This window comes from Manis javanica, chromosome 2, assembly GCF_040802235.1.
Source record: "Manis javanica isolate MJ-LG chromosome 2, MJ_LKY, whole genome shotgun sequence".
Classification (NCBI taxonomy): Eukaryota; Metazoa; Chordata; class Mammalia; order Pholidota; family Manidae; genus Manis; species Manis javanica.
The window spans coordinates 18,437,700-18,458,994 of record NC_133157.1 but is presented as its reverse complement, the minus strand read 5'-3'; the positions used below and the strand labels follow the sequence as shown (position 1 = coordinate 18,458,994).

General features: G+C 44.4%; 1 protein-coding gene across 1 annotated transcript in view; it reads right to left on the bottom strand.

Moving 5' to 3' along the window:
- Window positions 1-13,420, bottom strand: part of TNFSF8 (TNF superfamily member 8) — a 53,903-nt gene extending 40,483 nt beyond the window's left edge. The window contains exons 1-2 of the mRNA XM_037027275.2: window positions 12,931-13,420; window positions 3,338-3,380 (exon numbers count right to left, since the gene is read on the bottom strand). Coding sequence (XP_036883170.1) covers window positions 3,338-3,380; window positions 12,931-13,122 — 235 coding nt within the window. The 5' untranslated portion in view covers window positions 13,123-13,420. The remainder of the gene's footprint in view (window positions 1-3,337; window positions 3,381-12,930) is intronic.
- Window positions 13,421-21,295: the final 7,875 nt, after the last annotated feature.

Here is a 21,295-nt window from a genome sequence, read left to right as displayed (position 1 = left end):
TTCCTGCTGGTGATGGACGGTTTCCATCAGCTGGTGGCAGAGGGCTTTCTGGAAAGCACCTGGCTCCCTCCTTGGTCTGCCCCAGTGACAAACCACCTTGGCCCCTGGAGCTTCCTTCTAGGAGTTTCTGGGAGATGATTCCCATGTGTCCGAATGTCTTGCAATGGCTTCTCAAAAGGACCAATTTGCTGCTTGTGCCAGGTGAAGGGGGGCTTGGGGAAGGAAGCGGTGGCTATAGATTTCCTCAAGATTATTGTTAGAGGCTCTTTTCTTCTGTATTTATAGTTGAATAAGAGAATTAGAGTATCATAAAGTATCAACGTGGAAGGACACTTCCAGGTCATTTAGTAAAAATGGCTGTTCTGTTACAGATGAAGCTCAGAGAGGGGGTAAGACTTGCCCAGAGAAACAGCCTGCTGGGGTAAAGGGCAGTTCTGGAGCCCAGGTCTTGCTCCAAGGTAATATTCTTTCCACTTCACCCTACGACGGTGCCTGCCGTTTGCCAAGTCAAGAAACATGTAGACTTGCATTAAAAGTAGGAGAGAGCCAGGGACCACATATGGCAGGTCACTAACACTTCATGTCCGAAGCCCATCACCCAGGGGGACAGAGAGGAGTCATGGATTCTCATCCTTGCTCTGCCATCATCTCCTTGGATGACCTTAGGCAGTCACCTTGATTGCTTAGGCCTTAGCTTCTCCTCTACAATGATGGGAATGCTTTAATTCCCACATTGCTCACCATGGGATTGAGGCTAAGATCGACCCCAGGGAGGTCTGGGAAGGTCTTTAACAGGAGTTTCATAGCCCTAGTGGGTATTATTATTAGCATTTTAAAACCTGTTTGCAGAATCATTGGATTGTAAACTGGGGCTGTCTTGGATTAGTTTATGTTCTGGTGTTCACAGTGATGGCCAAGATAAGAAGGGGTTGGATGAGTGATCTGGTCCATGGCTACCACAATTTTGGATTTCATGGGCCAAATAGCTTTACCACAAGATGAAAGTTCAGTGACCCATATAGAGTGGGCAGTTTTTGATTTTTTGCCTATTGGGGCAACTCAAACAAAATAACTCAGACTGAATGCAAACCAACTTAACTCCCGATCTCACGTTATTAAAGAACGGACTTTTTCTTTTTTAGGAAAGGGCGTATTGTTAGAGGAAAGGAGTGCATTAAAAATAGCTGGCTATGCGGGTAGTGGTAGATAAATTATATGAGTTCACTTATTTGTGGAGTATAAGAACAAAGTGAAACAGAAGGAACAAAACAGCAGTAGACTCATAGACACTGAGAAGGGACTAGTGGTTACCAAGGGGGAGGGATTGAGAGGGTGGGGGTGGGAAGGGGATAAAGGGGCACAATAATTCCCAATCATCATATAAGCTGGTCATGGGGATGGTACTACAGCCTGGAGAATATAGTCAGTGATGCTGTAACTTCTTTCTATGTTGATAGATAGTAATCACACCAGAGGGGGTGAGGATTTAACAATGTGGGTCACTGTTCAACCACTGTGTTGTACATCTGATACCAACATAAGATGGTATATCAGTGATACTTCAATAAAAATAAGTAATCAGCTATGGAAAACAGGGGCCACCTTGTCCTTTTTTCTATGCTGCTCTGGATGGTTGAAAATCTGTTATAGGGACACAGCCACTAGTTGGAGCCCCTGTGCTTGGTGACTGACAATGGAGGAGCTCTATAGACACACAAACTAGAATCCAGAACGTCAGAGATCACTTTGCCTAATCACCACCGTCCTGGTCATTGAGATCGTGTTCCTGTGGACGGTCATCTCCCCCTCTCAAAAAATGAAAACTTCTGGTCTTACTTGGAAAATCTGGGTGGATGTAGTGGTGGAATGGGGAAACATGGGGAAGGGAAAATGACATTTGCTCCGTGTGTTTGGTTTTTTGCAAGGCTGCATGAGAACATGTGTTACATGTTCTGACTTCAAAGCCTGTCCTTCTTCATGACAGGGATACACAAACTCTGTCCCCAGCCTCATTCTGCAAATAATGTCTGAGAGACCCACAGCCATGCCCGCTCGTTTGCACCGTCTATGGCTGCTTCTGCACTACAACAGCAAAGTTGAGTGGCAACAGGAGACCTCATGACCTGCAAAGCCTGACTGTTTACTATCTGGCCCTTTATAGAAAGGTTATACCATGCTCCTCTTTACATTAACATTGACTGTTTACAGAGGTATTATGGGAAATGAGCTCACATGCTAAGTAATTCCAGCCAAGGTTAAGGTATTATTGCCAAAGCTGTAGTTATTAGTCCGCCTTGAAAGATCCAGAATCCTTGTCTGTTTGGGGCCTTTTGCTCTTACTTTCTAAGTCTGTAGGTGACAGAGGGCAGGAAAGGCGTGGCCAAGGGGATCCTGAAGGAAGCACCAAGCGTGATGCTGTTGGGGTGAGGGCTGTGTCCGGATACTTGTGTCCTCTGGTCCCTGGGATGCCCTGCTGTCTCTTCCTGGGTGTCTATGATGACCCACCCCTTCTCTTTTACTTTTTTTCTGAGCTCTTTGGTTATCTAGTTGTGCTTGCTATCTTAAGTTCTGAAGGTTACAGGGTATGTAAGGTTAATGTTCTTAGGTGGAAAGAACATTGGATCAGAGATGAGGGCAACTGGATTCTAGGTTCGGCTCCATGTGACAGTGGACATGACATTTCCCTGTGTCTTTCTTTTCCTCCTCTGGGCAATGAACACATTCACCAGATGATCTCAAACTTTCATCTTCAATGTTAACTTAACTTGGGACATCCACCCTCTGGGACTGGGAGAGACAATGCATTAATTCATGACTTCAGTGGTAGGAAATGGGGGGTAAGAAGGTCTGTTTGCACAAGCCCTTGGCTTCATCATGCATTTTGACTACTACCAATTATTTAATGATGGCTATGTGCTGGTTGCCATGCCAAGCAACCAACAGATGCAGTCTGACTGGCTCCTCTGAAACCTTCATGAGGCCAATATCATTATTCCCATTTTATAGATGAGGAACTGAGGCTCCCAGGTGGGATGTAGAGCTAAGATTCATACCCACATTTGCCTGACTGCACATTTCAAGCTCTTAACACAACACCGCTCTGCCTGCCTTTGTCCATAAGACAGCTTATGTGGGGGTAGAATTCTCATTAACAGGAGAGTTGAGAGTGGATCACAGGCTGTTCAGATGGCTCAAGACGCACCAGCTCGGCCCTGAGCAGCCCCCACCTCTGCCTCAACCCATTCTTCTGTTGGGCCCTGAGGTTTCTGGCTGTTAAGCAACTATGGCGTGACATGGATGACTCACAACACATTTGCTCCGAATTCCAAGGTCTTACCTCCTTTAAGGGGAAATTTGCCCGGCGGGTTGGGAATGGAGTCCTGGAAGAGAAGAAAGGGAAAAAGCGGTGTGAGGATGACTTCCAATGGAAACAATCTTTTTCTTTTCCATTTTGATGTGCAATTCAAAATTCATATTCCGTCTGAGTCTTAAACTTTACCAAGTTGACTCCCTGACTTAGTTTACAGCAGGTTTTCTCATCCATTTGCTTGACGACCTGCTTCTCAGAAATGCAACTGGAGGATCACCACCCACATTTCCCAGGTGAAGAAACAGGAGCTGAGAGTAAGAAGGAAAGATCAGGGCAGCTCAGGGACCAGAATCTGCAGCTCTGAGCTACCGGCCCAGCGTCTTTTTCTCTGCCTCCTCGTGTGTTATCCCTCCCCTGTCTTTGGTCCATGTAAGAACAATCAAGTGTAATGTTAATAAAGACATGTGGGTTTTTTTTCCACGTTTGATTCATCAGACTGTGAAAGTATGTTGTAAACATACTTGGGAAGGTGCGTTTCTCTCTCTCTTGTGGTCGGAAAGTCTGAACTAAATGAATGTTTACATGCCAAGCATGTAAGTAATTAGCGGGGATCTTTGCCTGCGGGACTTATTACAAGTTTATATTTGAATATGATATTCAAACATTTATAAATATTTAACCTAAATAAACACACATATATATTTATATACTCACATTATAGTTTATATTATTTATTCTATAATAAACATAGATATATATAAATATTTACACAAATAAGTAAAAGGTTGTTAGAAGCAGACTGTGTTCTCAAGGGGGGACACCAAGGCTGGGGGCTTGGAGGGGTTGGGGGGTCTTGTTGAGACGGTCTGAGCAAGTAGGCCACAGGAGCTGATGGCACAGTTCTTCAAGCCTCACAAGTTCCTCAGAGACTAACCCCCCCACCACCTAGTCTCCCTTCCCCTTCTCCCCATCTCAGCCACGGCAACACCCCTCAGGCATCCTGCCAGCAAGGAATAACATGTCTCATTCACCTTTTGACCTGTCCAGGTTGGGGTCTCCTGTAGTGCATTGGGTTGAAATATTAGTAAAGACCTAGGGAGGTGTGAGAGTTTACACGGATGAGAACAATTTCCTAGCCTTTACCACAGCCAGCAGTTAGCAGATGCCCACATCTTATCTTCTTAAGTGCTCTGTACAAACACCTAGAACCATCTGGAGTTCTTCTTTTATTCTACCATTTCCATAGAAGCTCTGTCCCTGCCTTCCCTGAAGACTCATTTTCTGATGAATGACTCTCTTCTCCAACCTGAGGGGATGGTAATGGCCAAAGTCTCCTGAAGCAGAACCCTGGCGGAGCTCTGCTCTGGGGATGGTGGAAGGAAGAACTTCTGGGCTGCAGCTTTTCAGGGGAAAAGTAGGGAACTTGGCTTGGAAGGTCCTTGCATCTTTACTCTAATATTCTACAGTTTTATTGTTTTAGTTGAAAGCTTTTAGCCTAACTCACGATGCCGTACATTTCTGGTCTCTTAATTATGCACGCAGTTCATAGGAAAACCTGACATCACTGAATTTGCCTCCGTATTGCCTCTGTGAGACATCAAACAGCATTTCAAAATTTAATGAACACCTAATTTACTGCCAAGCATCATCATTGATGAGTGTGATGTGCAAATGTGCAAAGAAAAAGATCTATGTTTAAAGGTGGTGCCAAGAGCCTCGAATTCGTTGGCTGCCTAGGAAAGTATCCAGGGACAGAGAGAATGCTAGAACAGCAGAAGCAGGGGAGCCATCCCAGAGGCCACTGAAAGTCAGGGAAATTCCAGAGAATCCTACGTTCAACACATGTTGAATGGACAGCAGGTATGTGCCAGGCACTGTGTTAGTCATTAGAAGACATCCTGTGGATCTTATGGCTCAGTCTTTAAAGCAGCCACTTAAAATACACGTACAAATATATCATTAGAATTACAAGTTGTTGTGAGATCTATGAAGGAAAGGAGTCACAGTGTTTCAAGATAGTACTTCTTGAACTTTGATGTGTGTACACATCACCTGGGGAGCTTGTTAAAATGCAAGGTGTGATTCAGCAAGTTTTGGAGGAGCCTGGGAATCTGCACTTCAGACAAGCTCCCAGGCGATGCAGAGGCTCCAGGCCCAGAGAACCCTCTGTGAATTGTAAGGTCATAGGAAACACCATCTTGGAAGAGGACCTAATTTATATGGATGTCAGGGGAGGCCTATGTTTGTGACTGGGAAGCTTTCGTTTTCCTGACTTCAGCCTAGAGGATGTCAAAAACACAGCAGCTTGGTATAGGAAGGAATCCTGTTGCTTAAACCTACAAAGTGTGACTGTTCCTATTTTGAAGAGCTCCTGGGATGAGGTCTCCCTAGCTCCCCTGGCTACCCCCAGTAGGCAAGATCAGAGAACGCAAGCCAGAGGGGACTGAAAGATACTGTATATAATTACAAGCTAATTACAGAAGAGGAAACTAAGGCACTCCTGAGTTGGTGACAGATCCTGGACCGAATGTCCCTGGTGTCTTTCTGGTGACACAGGAGAGATGTGATCTCCAGAAGCCAAGGAGAGAAACACTCATTCTTGCTCCTCTCTCCTTCCATTAGCAGTCCTTGCATTTGGAGGTAGAAAAACAGGGTATAAAAAGATGATGATGTCTTACTACGCTGACGGACAGTGACTGTGAAGGGGTATGTGGTGGGGGGGACTTGGTGAAGGGGGGAGCCTAGTAAACATTATGTTCTTCATGTAATTGTAGATTAATGATAACAACAACAACAACAACAAAAAGATGATGATGTTTGAATTTGCTGAGGACTGTTTATGCCCTAGGCAGTATCTAGGTTGTGCCCATTAACTCCTGTTTGGGGAGGTGCCTCCCCATCCTCGAGTTCTCTCCCAGATCTTGCCTGGGGACTTGGGTCCTGGCCAGGGAAATGTGAACCATCTTGCTCAGTGACTTGGCTTCACAGTAAATAGTAATAGGCTAGCCAGTGATGAGCAAAGGGACCCTCCCAGGCTGTCATTCTTGCCTCCGGTGAGTAGCTCAGGAAACTTCATCTCCGTGGTCACCAACCAGCTACATTCCCTGCAGTGTACCTCCTTTGTTTCAGATCCTGGGTGTCTCATGGGTATCCCCCCAGCAATGTTTCTGTGCATGGAGAGGGGAACTGTCACATTTAACCTGTTTGTCCCCAATGACCTGAACCCAATTGTGATCCCAGCCTGTGCCTAGGAGGCTGTTTTCTTGTTTCCTTTAATCACCATCATGAGAGGGCTAGTAATCCTTTCCTCTACTGGGTTATTGTGGAAATAATAAAATATTGTATATAATGTGTCGGCAAGTGCTTGAAAATGGTAACTATTTGGTTACTCTCCTGATCATAATGTTGTGTTTAATTTGTCCCATTCCTTGAAAGGCTTGTTTTCTTTCACAGAGCAATGCTGTGCAAGGGCATTCAGTGACCAAATTTGCTTTTAACAAAAGATGCCCTCTCTGACTGAAAAGGCAATTAATGTTGGGAACATGCCAGGGAGATTCTATATCTCCTTTCTTGCTGGCCTCACATTATCTTGTAAGGCAGGCTACAGAGATCTCTGTCAGAAATGTCTCTCTTATTTTCAAGCTAACTTAATGGGGGTGCTTAATCCCCCAGGGCTAAATGCTTTATAAGCATTATTTTATTTGCTCTTTCCTCCAAGAGTTAGCATTTGACTAAGACTTAGGATAATGACTTAATGATTACAGAGGGTCCTACAGGTGGCAAATAGCAGGGAAAGGATTCAAAATCAGGTGTGTTGATTGGGAAGGCAAAGCTCTTCAATGCCATCTGTGCTGCCTCTCCAGGGCAGGGCAGAACATTCTCCTGAGACTCCATGAGAAAGTGGATGGAGGTCATAGAAAATCCTCAGGGGAAAGATGATTTGTATGGACAGCCTTGGTTTTGGTGTGGTTAGTGGCGGTGGGAACTGGACAGTAGTGGCTCAAAGCAGTGCTCCATCCTCTGGGGACCTTGTTAAACTGCTGGTTCTGACTCAGTAGGTCTGGGATGGGTCCTTAGGTTTTGCATTTCTAATAAACTTTCCAATGATGCCAGGGCTCCTGGACCATGGACCGCACTTTGAATAGTAAGGGCTTAAAGAACATTAGTCAACAAGCAGTCAGAACACCTGGGAACGGGGAGCGGCTACAGGAGGCTGAGTGTGCAGCTGGGCTCGTGTATGCGCTGAGGAACTCTCCCTCCCAGTCAGCCTACGGGGTGGCCTTCTACCCTCTCACCTTCCCCTACGGATACTTCTTACCTCCTCACCCTTCCTGCTGCTCCCTGTGGAGTCTGGGCTGACCTCTGTCCCAGCCTCGCCTGTTCTCTCTCACACCTGGACTGGCCTTCCTCTGTGCTGTGCTCTACTCCCTCTTTTACCTCGCCTGGCATGCCCTGCCCACCACTGCCCACCGCCTTCCTTCCAACGGGGAGCTCTTCTCCGCTGAAGAAAGCCAGTTAACGAATGTGGAAGGAACGGTAGAATTAGGTAAGCATCATTTTTCCACCCTCAGCATGTCAGCTGACTCAGACAAGGACCATCAAGGAACGAAGCCAAGACCAGGGGGGAAGGACATGCATGTATTTTCAGAGTATTACCCCATAGACGACTTACTAATAAGAGAGAAAAAGTGTTTTCATGGAAGAGAGAGCCGGTGGCCACCACCTGAATCGGGTGACTCAACATCTCCCCAGCAATGGGCCAACCTGACATTACCTATGTATTCTGCTTGCCACAAAAGTTTCATCTGAATATGATCACGAGTGAACACTAAGCCGAATCCAGCACGTGAGTTATATACTACAGCAGAGCTGCCCTGAACCCTTAGGAGAATTACCATGGAAACCAAACAACAAAGGGCAGGGGAGATGGCTCATTATTGCTTCTCAAACTTCAGTGTGTTTACCGATCACCTGGGAAACCTGTTAAAATGCAGATTTTGATTCAGTGGGTCTAGAATGGGGCCTGAGATTCTGCCTTCCTAGCTAGTTGCCAAGACCGCCCTGGGTGTTGAAAGAAGTAATAGCCTAGATTAAAGTAGACAGAACCAAATCGGGGTGTGACCTGAGTGGATTCTGGATCCCGTGACAAACCAAAGCACAACAGATTAGCAGATATTTTTGGACAAATGGGAATATTGAAGTATGGGCCTTATTTTATCATTAGATGGTATTATTGAATTCACATGAACTTTCGGCTATGACAGTGTCATTACTGTTATATGGGAGATGGTGGTGAAACATGCAGGTGGAAGGTCACGCTGCTGGCAGCTTACTTTTATATATATAAAGAAAGAGCACAAATAGGCAAAACGTTAACACTTGGTGGATTTAGGTGAAAGGTTATATGGGCATTTATCATTCTACTTTTCTGTAGGTTTGAAATTTCTCAAAATAAAGCTTTGGGCATGAGATATGATCCTTCTAATTTGTGGCTCGGGTTCCATTCTAGCTCTTCTGCAACATGCAGCCCCCACCAACTCCATTCCAAGCAGAAATTGTCTTCCTCTCCTCTGGTCTATGGCAGTATGTGCCATTCTGCCCCAAGCACAATCTCAGGGAGTTGGGGCCTCATCTCCCCAAGTTAGAGAACTACCAGAAAACAGAAATCCTGCTCAGGCAATCTTTGTTGATTTTCCTACAAGCCTACTGGGTCTTCCCAGCCCAGCCCAGCACAGGGCTTACCTCTAAGATGATTATCAGTGGATTTTTTGGATTGATAAATCGAATGCATTGGAGAGAATAACTTGGGTAGAAGGAAGCATCACAGGGCAGCTCAACTCTCCCCTATATTTTATCTGCACTTAAAAGCAAACCAGAAAAATCATACCACCACCTGCAATTACTGTTCTCCAAACAGGTGCTCAGCTACGCTCTTGGTGGGGAGATAGAGTGGCACTGCAAGGAAAAAAATGTTTAAGAAATTTTCTTTCTTATAGAGGGAAAGTAGGCAGCTGCTTTCCCTTCTGTCTAGAAAGGGTCTCCTTGAAAAGCTAATGACTCTGAGCCTTTGCTCTAATATTTTGGAATAAAAATAAAACACTTCTGGTGTCAAGCTTGCAGCGTATCTCCTTACATGATTTCTTTTTTTGTCTCCGGAGGAGATAAGGGAAATGTTATTGCTTTGCCTTTGTTTTGCTATATAAATTGTGTAAATTTCATCCTGATGTATACATGTGTCCTCTGTTGTGCTTATTCAAAAATAAATCAAGTATCTTTCCTTCTGCATGGATGTGAAGAGGTGTCTCTTTGTTGATAGGACTTTGAGTTCCTCAAGAGTCTATTGCCACAATCTTTTTGGATGCTGATTGACAATATTTACTTAAGTGCAATTATACATTCTATTCCCACCACTAGGAATATATCCCGCAGATATACTTGCAGATGTGCACAGCAGGCAAAACTTCTAGAGAAAACCACAAATGTCCTGCATGAGGCACAGGTAAAATAAATTGTGAAATAGTAGTATAGTAGAATATTGTGTTATTGTAATATGCATATAATAGAAGATAAAGAAATTCAAAAGAATGGGATGAACTTCCACGCATTGACATGAAAAGATCTCTAAGACAAATGACATGTGTGCACTACATATTTGTAGTTTCACAGATTTTTGGAAGGATACAGAAGAATCTGTTAATGGTGGTTATCCCAGGGAAGAGAGATTGGTGGTTAAATGGGGAGGGTATGAGACGTTTTCACACTTTCTTTTCCTTTGTTTACTGTTTACTTTTCTTCAACCATCTGAGTAATTTACAGTAAACCTACTGATTTCAATGTTAATAATACAAAATATAAGCACCACAGTCTTTAAAGAAATCACTAGACACTAAGTTCCATCAGCAGCACAAGAGTGGGAATTTTGCTGACTTTGTTTAAGGCTATATCCCCACTGCTTAGAACAAAGTCCTGCACATAGTAGGTGCTCAATAAATATTTGAGATTGAAACCCGAAGTCCTTCTTTGTCTCTCCTAAGGAGTTTGACCTTGGAGTTGTTTGACCTTCAGGCCAAATCTCCAGGCAGTCTTTGTTGATTTTCCTACGATCCCTGCATCTTCTCTTCTCCATATTCCCCTGGCCAGGGGTGCCCTCTCCTCTGACTCCTCCTCGCCGCCTGTTTTGAGTGGTATACATCTGTTCAGCAAATAGGAGACTCCAGTATCTTGGAGTTTTTCGTAAACCTGGGAAAATACTCTGTCTCCTTAACTTACAGTCTCATGGTAGCCCCACGGGCTTACCCACCATCACTTACTATATGTCTTGCCATTTATGTTTCAAGTTTTGTCTGTACATGTGCCTTCTTACCTAGAACTGGGACTCCTGAGGCCAGTGAAAGCATTCTCTCGGCTCTCCACCGCCACCCCCATCCAAACTCATGCCTAGAGTGCTATGTAGCCATCAGTTCATCCCATGTTTTAATAATTGGAATGTGCATTTAAGTTCCTTGTGTCTCTCCCATTGACTTCTTTACCAGGGGTCCTGTTGGGGTCCCTTCAGTTGTCTAAGTTCTACCTGTCCTGAAGTCAGCCCATATTCTTTCTTCCTGCAGGAAGCCTTCCTTGATTACTCAAGTTCTTGTTAGCTCTCACGACAGTGACTATCTGACTAATTTGTTGGACATGATATGTGTAAAACACTTAACACTTAATGTCACAGGCCTTAGCTTTTAAGCAAGTAACTAGTATTTCTCAGGCTAAGGAATCACAGCACACCAAACCATACAATCAGCTTGTGAAGTGAATCTCTTCATACCCAGACATGATGGGCAAGTCAAGGAAATGGATGCACAAGAAGACAAAGCTTCTTAGTGCTTCTAAGGCTTCTAAGGCAAAGGGAATGCTTTGCTCATTAACGAACCAAGCAGTCATGACTCTACCGCTTTCTCAGGATGATTTAGTTCAAGCTCTATCCCCTTTCTGTTCCTCATTTTCCACATTTATAAACACAAAGCAGAAAGATCCACTCCAGTTCTTTCATGGAAAAGATCCATTCAGTAAAAGTGAGATTTGCATAGGGACTACCCTGGTAGTGCTACCCTACTCTCTCTAGCTTTATGTATCTACCCTCCCCACCCCATCACCCATCTTTCTTTCTTTGCAGTTCTGGCTGCAACCTTATAACTTAAGAACTTCTTAAAGCCACTTCAATTTCTTTTTTTTTGGCCTGTGCTATAGAATGACACAGCTTTGGTTTCCTTCAAATTAGAATTACAAAAATTACAGAGACTTTACAGAAAAGAAAGTGCCCTAGAATGTTTTCAGGAGTATTATTCTTAGAAGATGTAGATGAGCCCATTAAATGATGAGGGTCATAAATTCTACTATATAAATCAAATGTTAGCAATGCTGTGATCTTTCATGTTTATGGACATGTGGGCCTCAAAGCTGACTGTAAATTTCAAAGCTTGATGACACTCGAGAAACAGATACCAAAGCCTTCTAAAGCCTAGTTCTTTTTACCAACCTATAAGTGACAGAGCATCCATCCTAAGACAGCAGAAGGAAAACCAGAACAAATTCTGCGGGATTGTAATACCATGAAAAATGGGAGGTAGGAAGGAATAAACAGAAATGCTCTCACTTAGGCGGGGGTCGGGGGTACAGAGTATGAATTATCAAAATGAATAACAAACTTCATTAAATAATTAATTTACTTAACATTAATAATTACTTAATAATTAATCATGTCGTTTAATAATTCACGAGCATTATATACTATCAATACAATCTTTTCCATAAAATACATATTGAGTCGATTCTCTATAAACACCTATTTCCTAAAATACAAAGAGGCATCCTCCTTCATCAATTTGATTTTTGCAACAAATCTTATCATTTACTTCAAACAAAGTAGATTTCCTGCGACGGTCTGAGTCTACAGTGTGAACCCATAGTGGCCCGTAGTTTTGGTGTTTGGAGCGGCCTCAAAGGGAACAGGTGTTAAAAATGTTTCTGTGTTCTGCCTCTGTGCTCTGTTTCTTGTGACACCCCTACGCTCTTCAAAGCAGTGGCTGGGGAGGTAGCTTTCAATTTGTCTTGTGGGTTTTAACACTGAAATGCCCAGGGTCTGGGGAGCCCTGGTTTTCTCTCCTGCCCCTTTCCCCTGAAGACCTGGGCCTCTGCAACTGGCTCTTGGCAATGGGTGAGGCCTCAGAAATCTCAGGAACATTTGGACTGAGAATACAGAACCTTGGAACCTGGTCTGAAGGTTTTGAAGACAGGTTGTGAAAATCTGTTCTCAAGTTTCCTTATTGCTTCCCTCCTTAAGACAAATCTCTGGCTCAGTGAGACTGAGATGTTAGTTTCTCATGGTTAATAGCTGTCTGCTTTCCTATGGCTCATGTGAGTCTGGAAAGTTTTGAGATGATGGCTCAACAAGCTTTTCTCTCCAGAAGCCAAATTATTTCAGAGTTAAGTTCCTATTTATTTTCTCCCTTTCTCTGCATGATATATGCCCTTTCCCCTCCTCTCCACTGATTTATTAGTTGATTCCCAACGCTGTCTCTCTGGGGAGAACGGAATATAAATCAGAAAGGAAAGGCGAGAAACAGACACCCACTTACCGTCTTCTGAACTACCAACACCATGATGGTTGCCACAGCAAAGATGAGACACAGAGCCAACGTGGCCGTGGTGAAACAGAAGTAACTGCGGCTGGTGGTTCCCAAGTGGCTGGCCACGGAGCCAGCTGGCACATGCATGGCGTCCTGAGAAGGGGCCACTCGGTTGGGTGTTTGCTGCAGCCCTGGGTCCATTCTTATATAGTCTTCCCCACATCACACCTTATCTCTCCTCATCTGATTCGGTTCTGGGCCCATCTCTGTTCCAAGAAGGATTCTCCCCCTGCATCCTGGATCATGTGACTTGGAAAAAAACCTTCACCGGCTGCCACACGAAGAAACTCTTCTCTGGGGGCGTAAGGCGAAAGGCGGCAGCAAGGGTGGGGGAGAGGCTCATTTTTCATCGCCAGGGATTAATCTGAGTGCAGAGAAACTAGCAACAGCGAAGGTGGTTGAATTCAGAGGGCGAGTAGGAAAATGACGGTTTCCCTGTTCTGGGGTGTGTGTGTGTGTGTGTGCGCACAGAGCAACTTCTGTTTTGTTTAGATTCAGCCACAAAAAGCCTTCCTGCTCTAGAAGCTGCACATTCTCCTAAGCAGGCCTGTGTCTCTGAAGACCTCGTCAGAAAACGTCTTTGTGGGGCTTCCGGGAGGCTGGATTCCTTAGACTGCTGTGGAGTGACTCAAAAGGATTCAGGCTGATATTGACATCTATTGAAAACTGGAAATGCTACCAGACATCTGGGAAGGAAAAGCACACAAGTGTGGTGATTTGTTCAAAGGGGGATAAGTTTGCGGCAGTATGAAATTTGGGGACAGGCTCCAAGATACTGTGGGTGAGCTGGACCCAGAAACACTGCTCTTTTGAACAAAAAATTCCCACAGAGTACATTGGGATCTGTTAAACTTGCAGATAAACTTGGGCCTGCCATAAAACTCACGAAAAGGGGAAGGGACGGGCAGTGGGGGTGGGGTGGGGAAGTGGTACGGTGCACAATGTGGGGCGGGGCGAGGGGGGGCGTTCTGCGTGGCATGTGCCCATGCTGGCTGTGCCTGGCAGGTGAGTGGTATGTGTATGTGGCGTGTGTGTGTGCTTACTGCGTATTTGTGAATTGTGGTGCATGCACAATTCATGCACCTCTGCAGTTGAACCTCTGCTTGTCAGGCACTGTGCTAGGAGCTTTACACATTGCCTCACTTCCCCCTCGCCTCAGCCCTCTGAGACAGTACTATTTATATTTCACATTTGGGAAAATTGAGGATCAGAGAGAATAAAACTGTCTCAACCAAAGTCACAAATATTGATCAATGAAATACAGTTGACCCTTGAACAATGCAGGAGCTACAGGCACGCATCCCTGGTGCAGCTGAAAATCCACAGACAACTCTGACTCCCCAAAAACTTTACTGCGAATAGCTTACAGTTGGCTGGAAGCTTTACTGACAACATAAGCTGTTGATTAGCACTGCTTTTCTAGGTTATAGGTATTATAGACTGTATTCTTACAATAAAGTAAGCTGCAGAAAAGAAAATGTTATTAAGAAAATCATAAGGAAGAGAAATACATTCACAATACTGTATAGTATTTATAGAAAAAAATCTGCTTTTAAGTGGACTCATGGAGTTCAAAGCCATGTTGTTCATGGATGCAGTGAACGCTGAAAGCCTGAGGTCCGGTCTCAGCCTACCCCTTAATGGCCATGAGTCCTGGGACAAATCCTTTCTGCCCCTCCTTTTCTCTTTCTGCCTTGACAGCCACCATGAAGATTAAATGATAGTGATGCAAGAGCACTTCATGAATGGGAATAGACTTGGCGGTAGTGCAGGACCATTCCGGTTAAACACCCTAAGCGGTCCCTTGGGCAGAGCCTGGAATTTAGATAGATATAATAGACGATTCCCTGGGAGACAGAGCTGGTCACATCTGTGGTTACGAATAATCTCCATTTCAAAATACCATTTACAATGTGAATCATTGCATAGCTGGTGCCTCCGGATGTAGCTCTTTGAAAACTTCATTTGGAAGTACCCAAATCTTTGTAGCACACCCCACCCCACTGTATGCTCACTTTTTGGCTGCAGTGTATATCTGAGAGCCAGCAGAAGTCCTGGATGCCCCTAAGGAAATGTCCTGTGTCCAAAGCCAAGGTTGGATTATTACCACTGCCCCCTTTGCGGAGATCCCAAACTGCTGAGTATCAACCGAGGTGGGTCAGACTCTAGGAAGTGGTCTGGATGTTCCTTCCCAGTGAATCCATAAAATCATAGATCCTGGAGATGGAAGAGCTATCAAGAGGTAAATTGTTTTCTTGGGCTAAATAGAGTGGTAACAAGTATACCCATTTCACAGTCAAGGAAGCCAGGCCTCCTTGACCCAAGCCGGGCTTGGTTTTGGAAGAAGTGGGTGCACACATTCATTTGATCTGGTAATTGAGGTGGGAATGAAGCAAGCCAGCGGTTTTTGGGGCATGTGCCTCACTGATATGGGGAGAAGGCTGTGTCCTATTGTGGCTCGGGCAGTGAGTGGGTAGCTTGGGGCTCTGTCATCTGCCCAGAGCTGCTGAGAACAGGCTGCTCCCTCTGCTTCTTTCTTTGGTCTCTTTGATGAAAGTGGAAAACTTCTGATTGTGGAATGGAAGCTGTGGGTGTTGAAAAATAAAAAGGCTTTGCTTCAAGTGCAGGTCTTCCTGAAGACCCGTGGGGCTGAGAAGGGCAGTGGAAAAAAATGTTTGTCTTACAGTTATACGTTTTGCATACAGTACAATGTCCTGGGAAGGAAGGCTGACAAGGGGGAAAAATCACCCCTTGTTTTTACTCAGAACATTCTGAGCAGTTGAGATTTTCAGATCAGTTTGCCTCTCGCCTAGCTTGTGGGCCCTGTTCCCCTCCTCTCCCTGTGGCACTCCCCCACACTCAAACTTTCAGTGGCTCCCCATTCCCATTCCCGTAGGCCTAAACTCTCTGCTGTCAAGCTGCTTCTGAATCTGGACCATCCAACCTAGCAGCCCCACTCCTAGAGCTAACTAGCCTCTTTCTCCCCCTGATCCAGCCACCCAATGTCCAAATGGAAAAAGCTTTGACAGGGTTTCTTGTTGAGTGATTGTCAAATCCTTCCTGGAAGCAGAACTATACAGTAAGTGTAAAAATGTAAGAAAGCGGAGCTTCTCGGTCTGAGCGGAGGCAGGACAAAGAGAATGGCTGAGTCCTGCCTACACATTTACCTTTTAATGGCCTGGGACCTCTCCAAGATGAAACAAAATTTGAAAACTTGTGACTTAGCTCAAAACCCACATTCCTCAAATCAGGAAACTGAGACACAAAAAATAGAAATAGCTTGAGAGAGTTCACATGGGGAAGGGTGGAAACAAGCTTAAAAGTCCCCTGTGCTCACACACCTCCCCATAAGATGGAGAGTTCCTGAGGGTGGTCGCACTTTTCCAGCCTCCCGCCGAGTCCTTGCCTCCCACCCTACATTACTGGGGGTTGGGCCTCCACAGGATCAACTCTCAGCCAATGCTTGTGTTGACTTTGTGTTTATGGAAAGCGAAAGTTCTAGAAGATAGGCTTAAACAAAGGAATTGAGTGATGGCATATTTGTCTCGCTTCTCAATGGTCCCCCATTTCCCTGTCCTCCTGGCCCCCTATTGGCCTTTACGTTCCAGCTTGGCCCCATGGGCGTCACCAGCAGCCTCCTGTCAGCTTCTAATTAGTTGCTGGGGTGTGGCTGCAGTGTCTGAGACTCAGTGGACAAACAGAACTAATCTATCATCCCTTTAAGAAGAAACCCCATTTTGAAAAACAGAAGCGGAACCAGCTGTGGGACCCCCTCCCCACCACCACGGCTTCCCCATATAAGGGACTATGAGATCTGTAACATGCAGGCAGACAAGTGCTTCCCAAAGTGCGGTTGCTGGACCAGCAGTAGCAGAACTTGGTGACACTGTTAATCCTCAGCATCCCCACCGGGCCCCCCCGCAAGACCTACTGAAAACAGAAACTCAGGCTGGGGTCCAGCAATCTGTGTTTTAATAAGCACCCCAGGGAATTCTGATTCCTGAAACCATTTGGAAATCATTGGTTTAGGGAAATAACCTAACTTCCAGAAAGAACATCTGGTCCAGACTCTGGCCTTTGGGCAGGTAAATGCTTACCCCCATTGTGCAGATGAGAAAACTGAGGCATAGAAAGATAGTGTCCAGGGTCATGTAGCTAGAAATGTTGGCATGAAGGCTCATTTTTCTGTCTCTTGATTGAGCCTTCTTTCTAACCTCAAATACAGCTATAGGCTGTAAAAATACTATTGCTTATGCAGATAGAGATATGTTTGTAATATGTAAAGTTTTCTCATGTTGATCACCATATGGGGTAGAAAGAAATATTTTTAAAAACTATTGGTGTATGTGATAAAAGGAGCAAAGAGTATTTTCAAGCAATAAAAAGAGCAATGAAACTTCCTCCTTGCCAGAGGTTTGGGGGTGGGGGTCCTGTCCCATTACCTGGAGGGCTCCCTCTGTTTTGCTGGGGCTAACTGGATAGATTGGAATTGGAGTTGTCCATAGGGACACTTCACTGAGAGGAACCAGTGCTGACAGATACTGTGTGGGGAGGGTTTAAAGCAAGGTCAACCAAGTACCGTTATGGGCCCCATCTGGCCTGTCACCTATTTTTATAAGTAAAGTTTTATTGAAACACGGCCATGCCCATTCACTTCCGCTTACTCTCTGGCTTCATTTACATTACAGTGGCAGACTTTGGTAGCTGTGACAGAGACCTCTCAGCTTACAATGTCTAAAATACTACTGTTTAGCCCTTAACTGGAAAAGTTTGCCGACCCCTGGTTTAAAGTATTAAAGGAAACTCTAGGCAGTTATTTAGAGAAAAGAACAGAAATGTGTTTCCTAAGACTCTTCTATAATATCACTCATGTTTACACTGCTAACTTGTGCTTTCGGGTGAGAAGTTTCCTGGGGTTCACAAATGATAGAGGAACTGGATGCCCTGATTCGGGGCATGAAAGAATAGATTACTGGAGAGGGCACGGGAGCTGTGAGAGTGGCGTGGCAGAAGGCATCTGGGAAAAAAAGATAGAGAGGCTTTCAGTACTGGGTATATGTGTGTATGTGTTTGAAAAAAATATATACACAAATACACACACACATGCACATTGTATGTTATTCCTGCCTACTTGGAAGTTTTGAGACAACTTAAAAAAATGCACAGATATATAAGAACGGAAGCCACTAAACAAGACAAAAGTAGGAGCCAAGATAAAAAGGTAGAAAGTGACGTGAATGGATTAAGACATTCTGGTTGCTGAGAGTTTCGGTAGTTGAACACACCTTGTGTTCTTCTGAGCTTCCTGATCACCAGGGCAAAGAAGAAAACATATTGGGGTGTATGACTCTCTTTGATCATGAAAAGCAGACGAGCTCAAAAGGAGACGTGGATCCTTTGCTGCTTACATAGGCGCTTTGAAATGTAGAACATATTCTGAAATGGTAGATGGTAGTAATCTATGAATTTACAGCATGGCATCATACTGAATTAGAATAAGAGCCGATCTTAACAGGTGAAAATATTGGAATAATTAAAAAAGAAATGTAGTTTTATGATTTTCAATGATGCAGAGCTCATGATGAACAAATACTAGGGAAGTGGGAGATTCAAGGAAAAAAAAAAAGAGCTTCACTTTTCTGCTTCTAGACACTCCCAGTACAGTTGAAGGATTAGAAAACTTCTTTTAGCTGGTTCTTACAGCTCCATTGTTGCTCAAAAAAGAGAGATGAGACTGAGCTTTTTACAAAGCTGAGGAAGGTCCTTCCATATCAATGAAAGACATATGGGGAGAGACAGGATGACATGGTCTATGGAGCATCAACCACTAAGTGCTTGAGAGTTTACTACTCATGAGGTGCTGTCAATACAACATGAACACAACATGCATCATCCCTGACCTTGTGAGATTTACAATAGGGTGAGTGAGATGGGCAATTAAATAAGTAATTCTAATACAATGGGACTGATTTTAAGAACAGATGATTCAGGGCTTTCTGGGTGCACAGTGGGGAAGCTCAGGCTCATCTGTCATTCTCACAGGAGCCTCTTTAAGGCAACTCCTTTGCCGTCTACACTGGTTTAATGAGTAAAAATCCACCCGAACTCTACTGTGTCAGTTCGCTCCCTTCTGCTTCCAGTTAAAAATCTTTGAGCCTCTGCCCTGATTGAGGAATCCTGGTCACATTTGCATGCAGGGCCCCCTGGCCTTCCCCTAAGCTTCATTTACAACCTCTGATCGCACTAGCCGTCCTTCCCCGACAGGGACACCATTCATTCTGATGCCCGAGCCTGCTCATCCCTTGCCTGGCTCCAGTTTTGGGCAGACACCATCCTCCTCACAGCACCGAAGGCCCTCCTTACAGCTCCTGCTCCAACAATTCAACGCATTTTTGTAAGTTGCTATTCAGTACTGTCTCTGCTCTGAGTTTCCATCCCCAACTTTCAGCAAGAAATATATCCCTCTTTTCTCTGTAGGGTTTCATAGTCCTCTTCTACCTCTGGTCAGTAATGATGAGGATAAGAGTTTTAAGATTACAGCCACATTACAGATCACTTTTAGTGAGCTCATACTGTATGCCAAGCACATTACATTCATGATTTTGCTTAATTTTTTGCTTATCCCATGAGTGTTATTATTGCTCTTTGGCAGACAAGAAAACTAAGGGTCGGGGCTGCCAAATGGCTTTTCCAAGGTCTCACTGTTATTCAGTGATGGAGCTGGCAGTGTGACGCTGGTCTGCCTGGCTGTGAGGCATGCTGCTATGAACACAGTATAATACCTATATTCTAGGTAGGTATCTACCAGCCCGTCTCCCTAGCTACACTGTCATTGCCTTGGGAACACAGTATGTCCCTGGAGCAAACAACTTACATGTGTCTACACCTACCGGGCTTCCAATAAGGTGTTTAAGCTGTGCATTTACCTAAAAAATCCTTTTTAATACATATTGGGGAAAACACCATTTGTTTTAAGAGTACTTTGTTTGTTTGCTTTTACATTTTTATAAATGAGGTCAAAGCAGAAGCCTGTTTCCAGAAAGCAATCACAGACCTGGGCCCTCCACAACCCCTTCCCCCCTTGCTGCCTTCCATCCCCCAGATCCCCATCTCTTTCCCTACTAGCCTTTGCCTCACGTAGATGCACACACATGTGTCTTGAAATAGAAGCAGACAGAAACTGTGGCACATAGCTGTCTAAGGATGCTGGTGTCTTCTTGGATCAATGCCTGGGCCATAACTGGTGGGCAAAAAGTTAGCTGAACAAATGTTCACTGGAAGAAAGGAAAAATAAGGAGAGGTGGTGGGCGAGGAGGGAGAGACTGAAATTTGGAAACGTTTCAGAAGTTCAGGATCTGCTCTCTTTGAAGAGAGGAATGGCTCATTTCTAAGTTAGTCAAACTTTTTTCAAGTAGAATGCAGCCTCTGTGTTCTGGCTATGCTAGATTTAAGGACTTTACTGAGGGTGTAGTTTTGACAATGAAAGATGTCCTACAGTGTTATTTCCCCATATTAGCAAAATCAGGAAATGACCTTTTTTTTTCTCTATAAAGTGGGCTAACATTTTTTTTTCCAATTTCTGCGAATTTTGAAACTCAGTGGGTCTTGGTTTTGAAGTAAAACTCAGTTTATCCCTGGAGTAAACTATTTCAAGTTGAGGAGGTGCTTTCACTCTACAGTGCCACGTATTTTCAGGTGTGAGGGGACAAGCAGAGAAGAAAACATGAACCACAACAGAATACACCAATTCATTTTTTGTGGTTGTTTTTTCTGGGAAGGAGAACAAAAAAGTCCCAACCCAACTCTGCCTTCTGAACATCACACTTGGAGCTGCGCCAGCACAGGGGGTACTGGCAGACTGAAGTGTGAGCCTCCGCAGAGGGATCATCAATGAGGGGAACTCACAGGGTTACAAAATGGAAAAACACGAAGTGGAGCGTCTCTCTGCAAATGCTTCTTTCTTCAGCGAAGCCAGAGAGGAGCAAGGATGTTTGAAGAAGGGATCAGAGAAATGTCCTGGGAAATACAGACGTACTTTAAACCCCCTCCAACTCCCCTGTACTCAAAACAAACATTTGTTGTGCACTCATAATAAAGGACATGTTTGAAACCTTTGGGAGGGGGTCTACTTCATCACCCCCAAGTCAGCTGTTTTCATTGGCAATAGGACAACAGTCATTTTCACTTTTAGGATGGCTGACAATTGATACTACATTGAAAACACCTTAGGACACCCCTGGGTACATAGTGGGCACTTGATTTATGTTCTGAAAGGATCTAGTGTTTTCTTTTGTTGACTTGAAGTGTTGGGCTC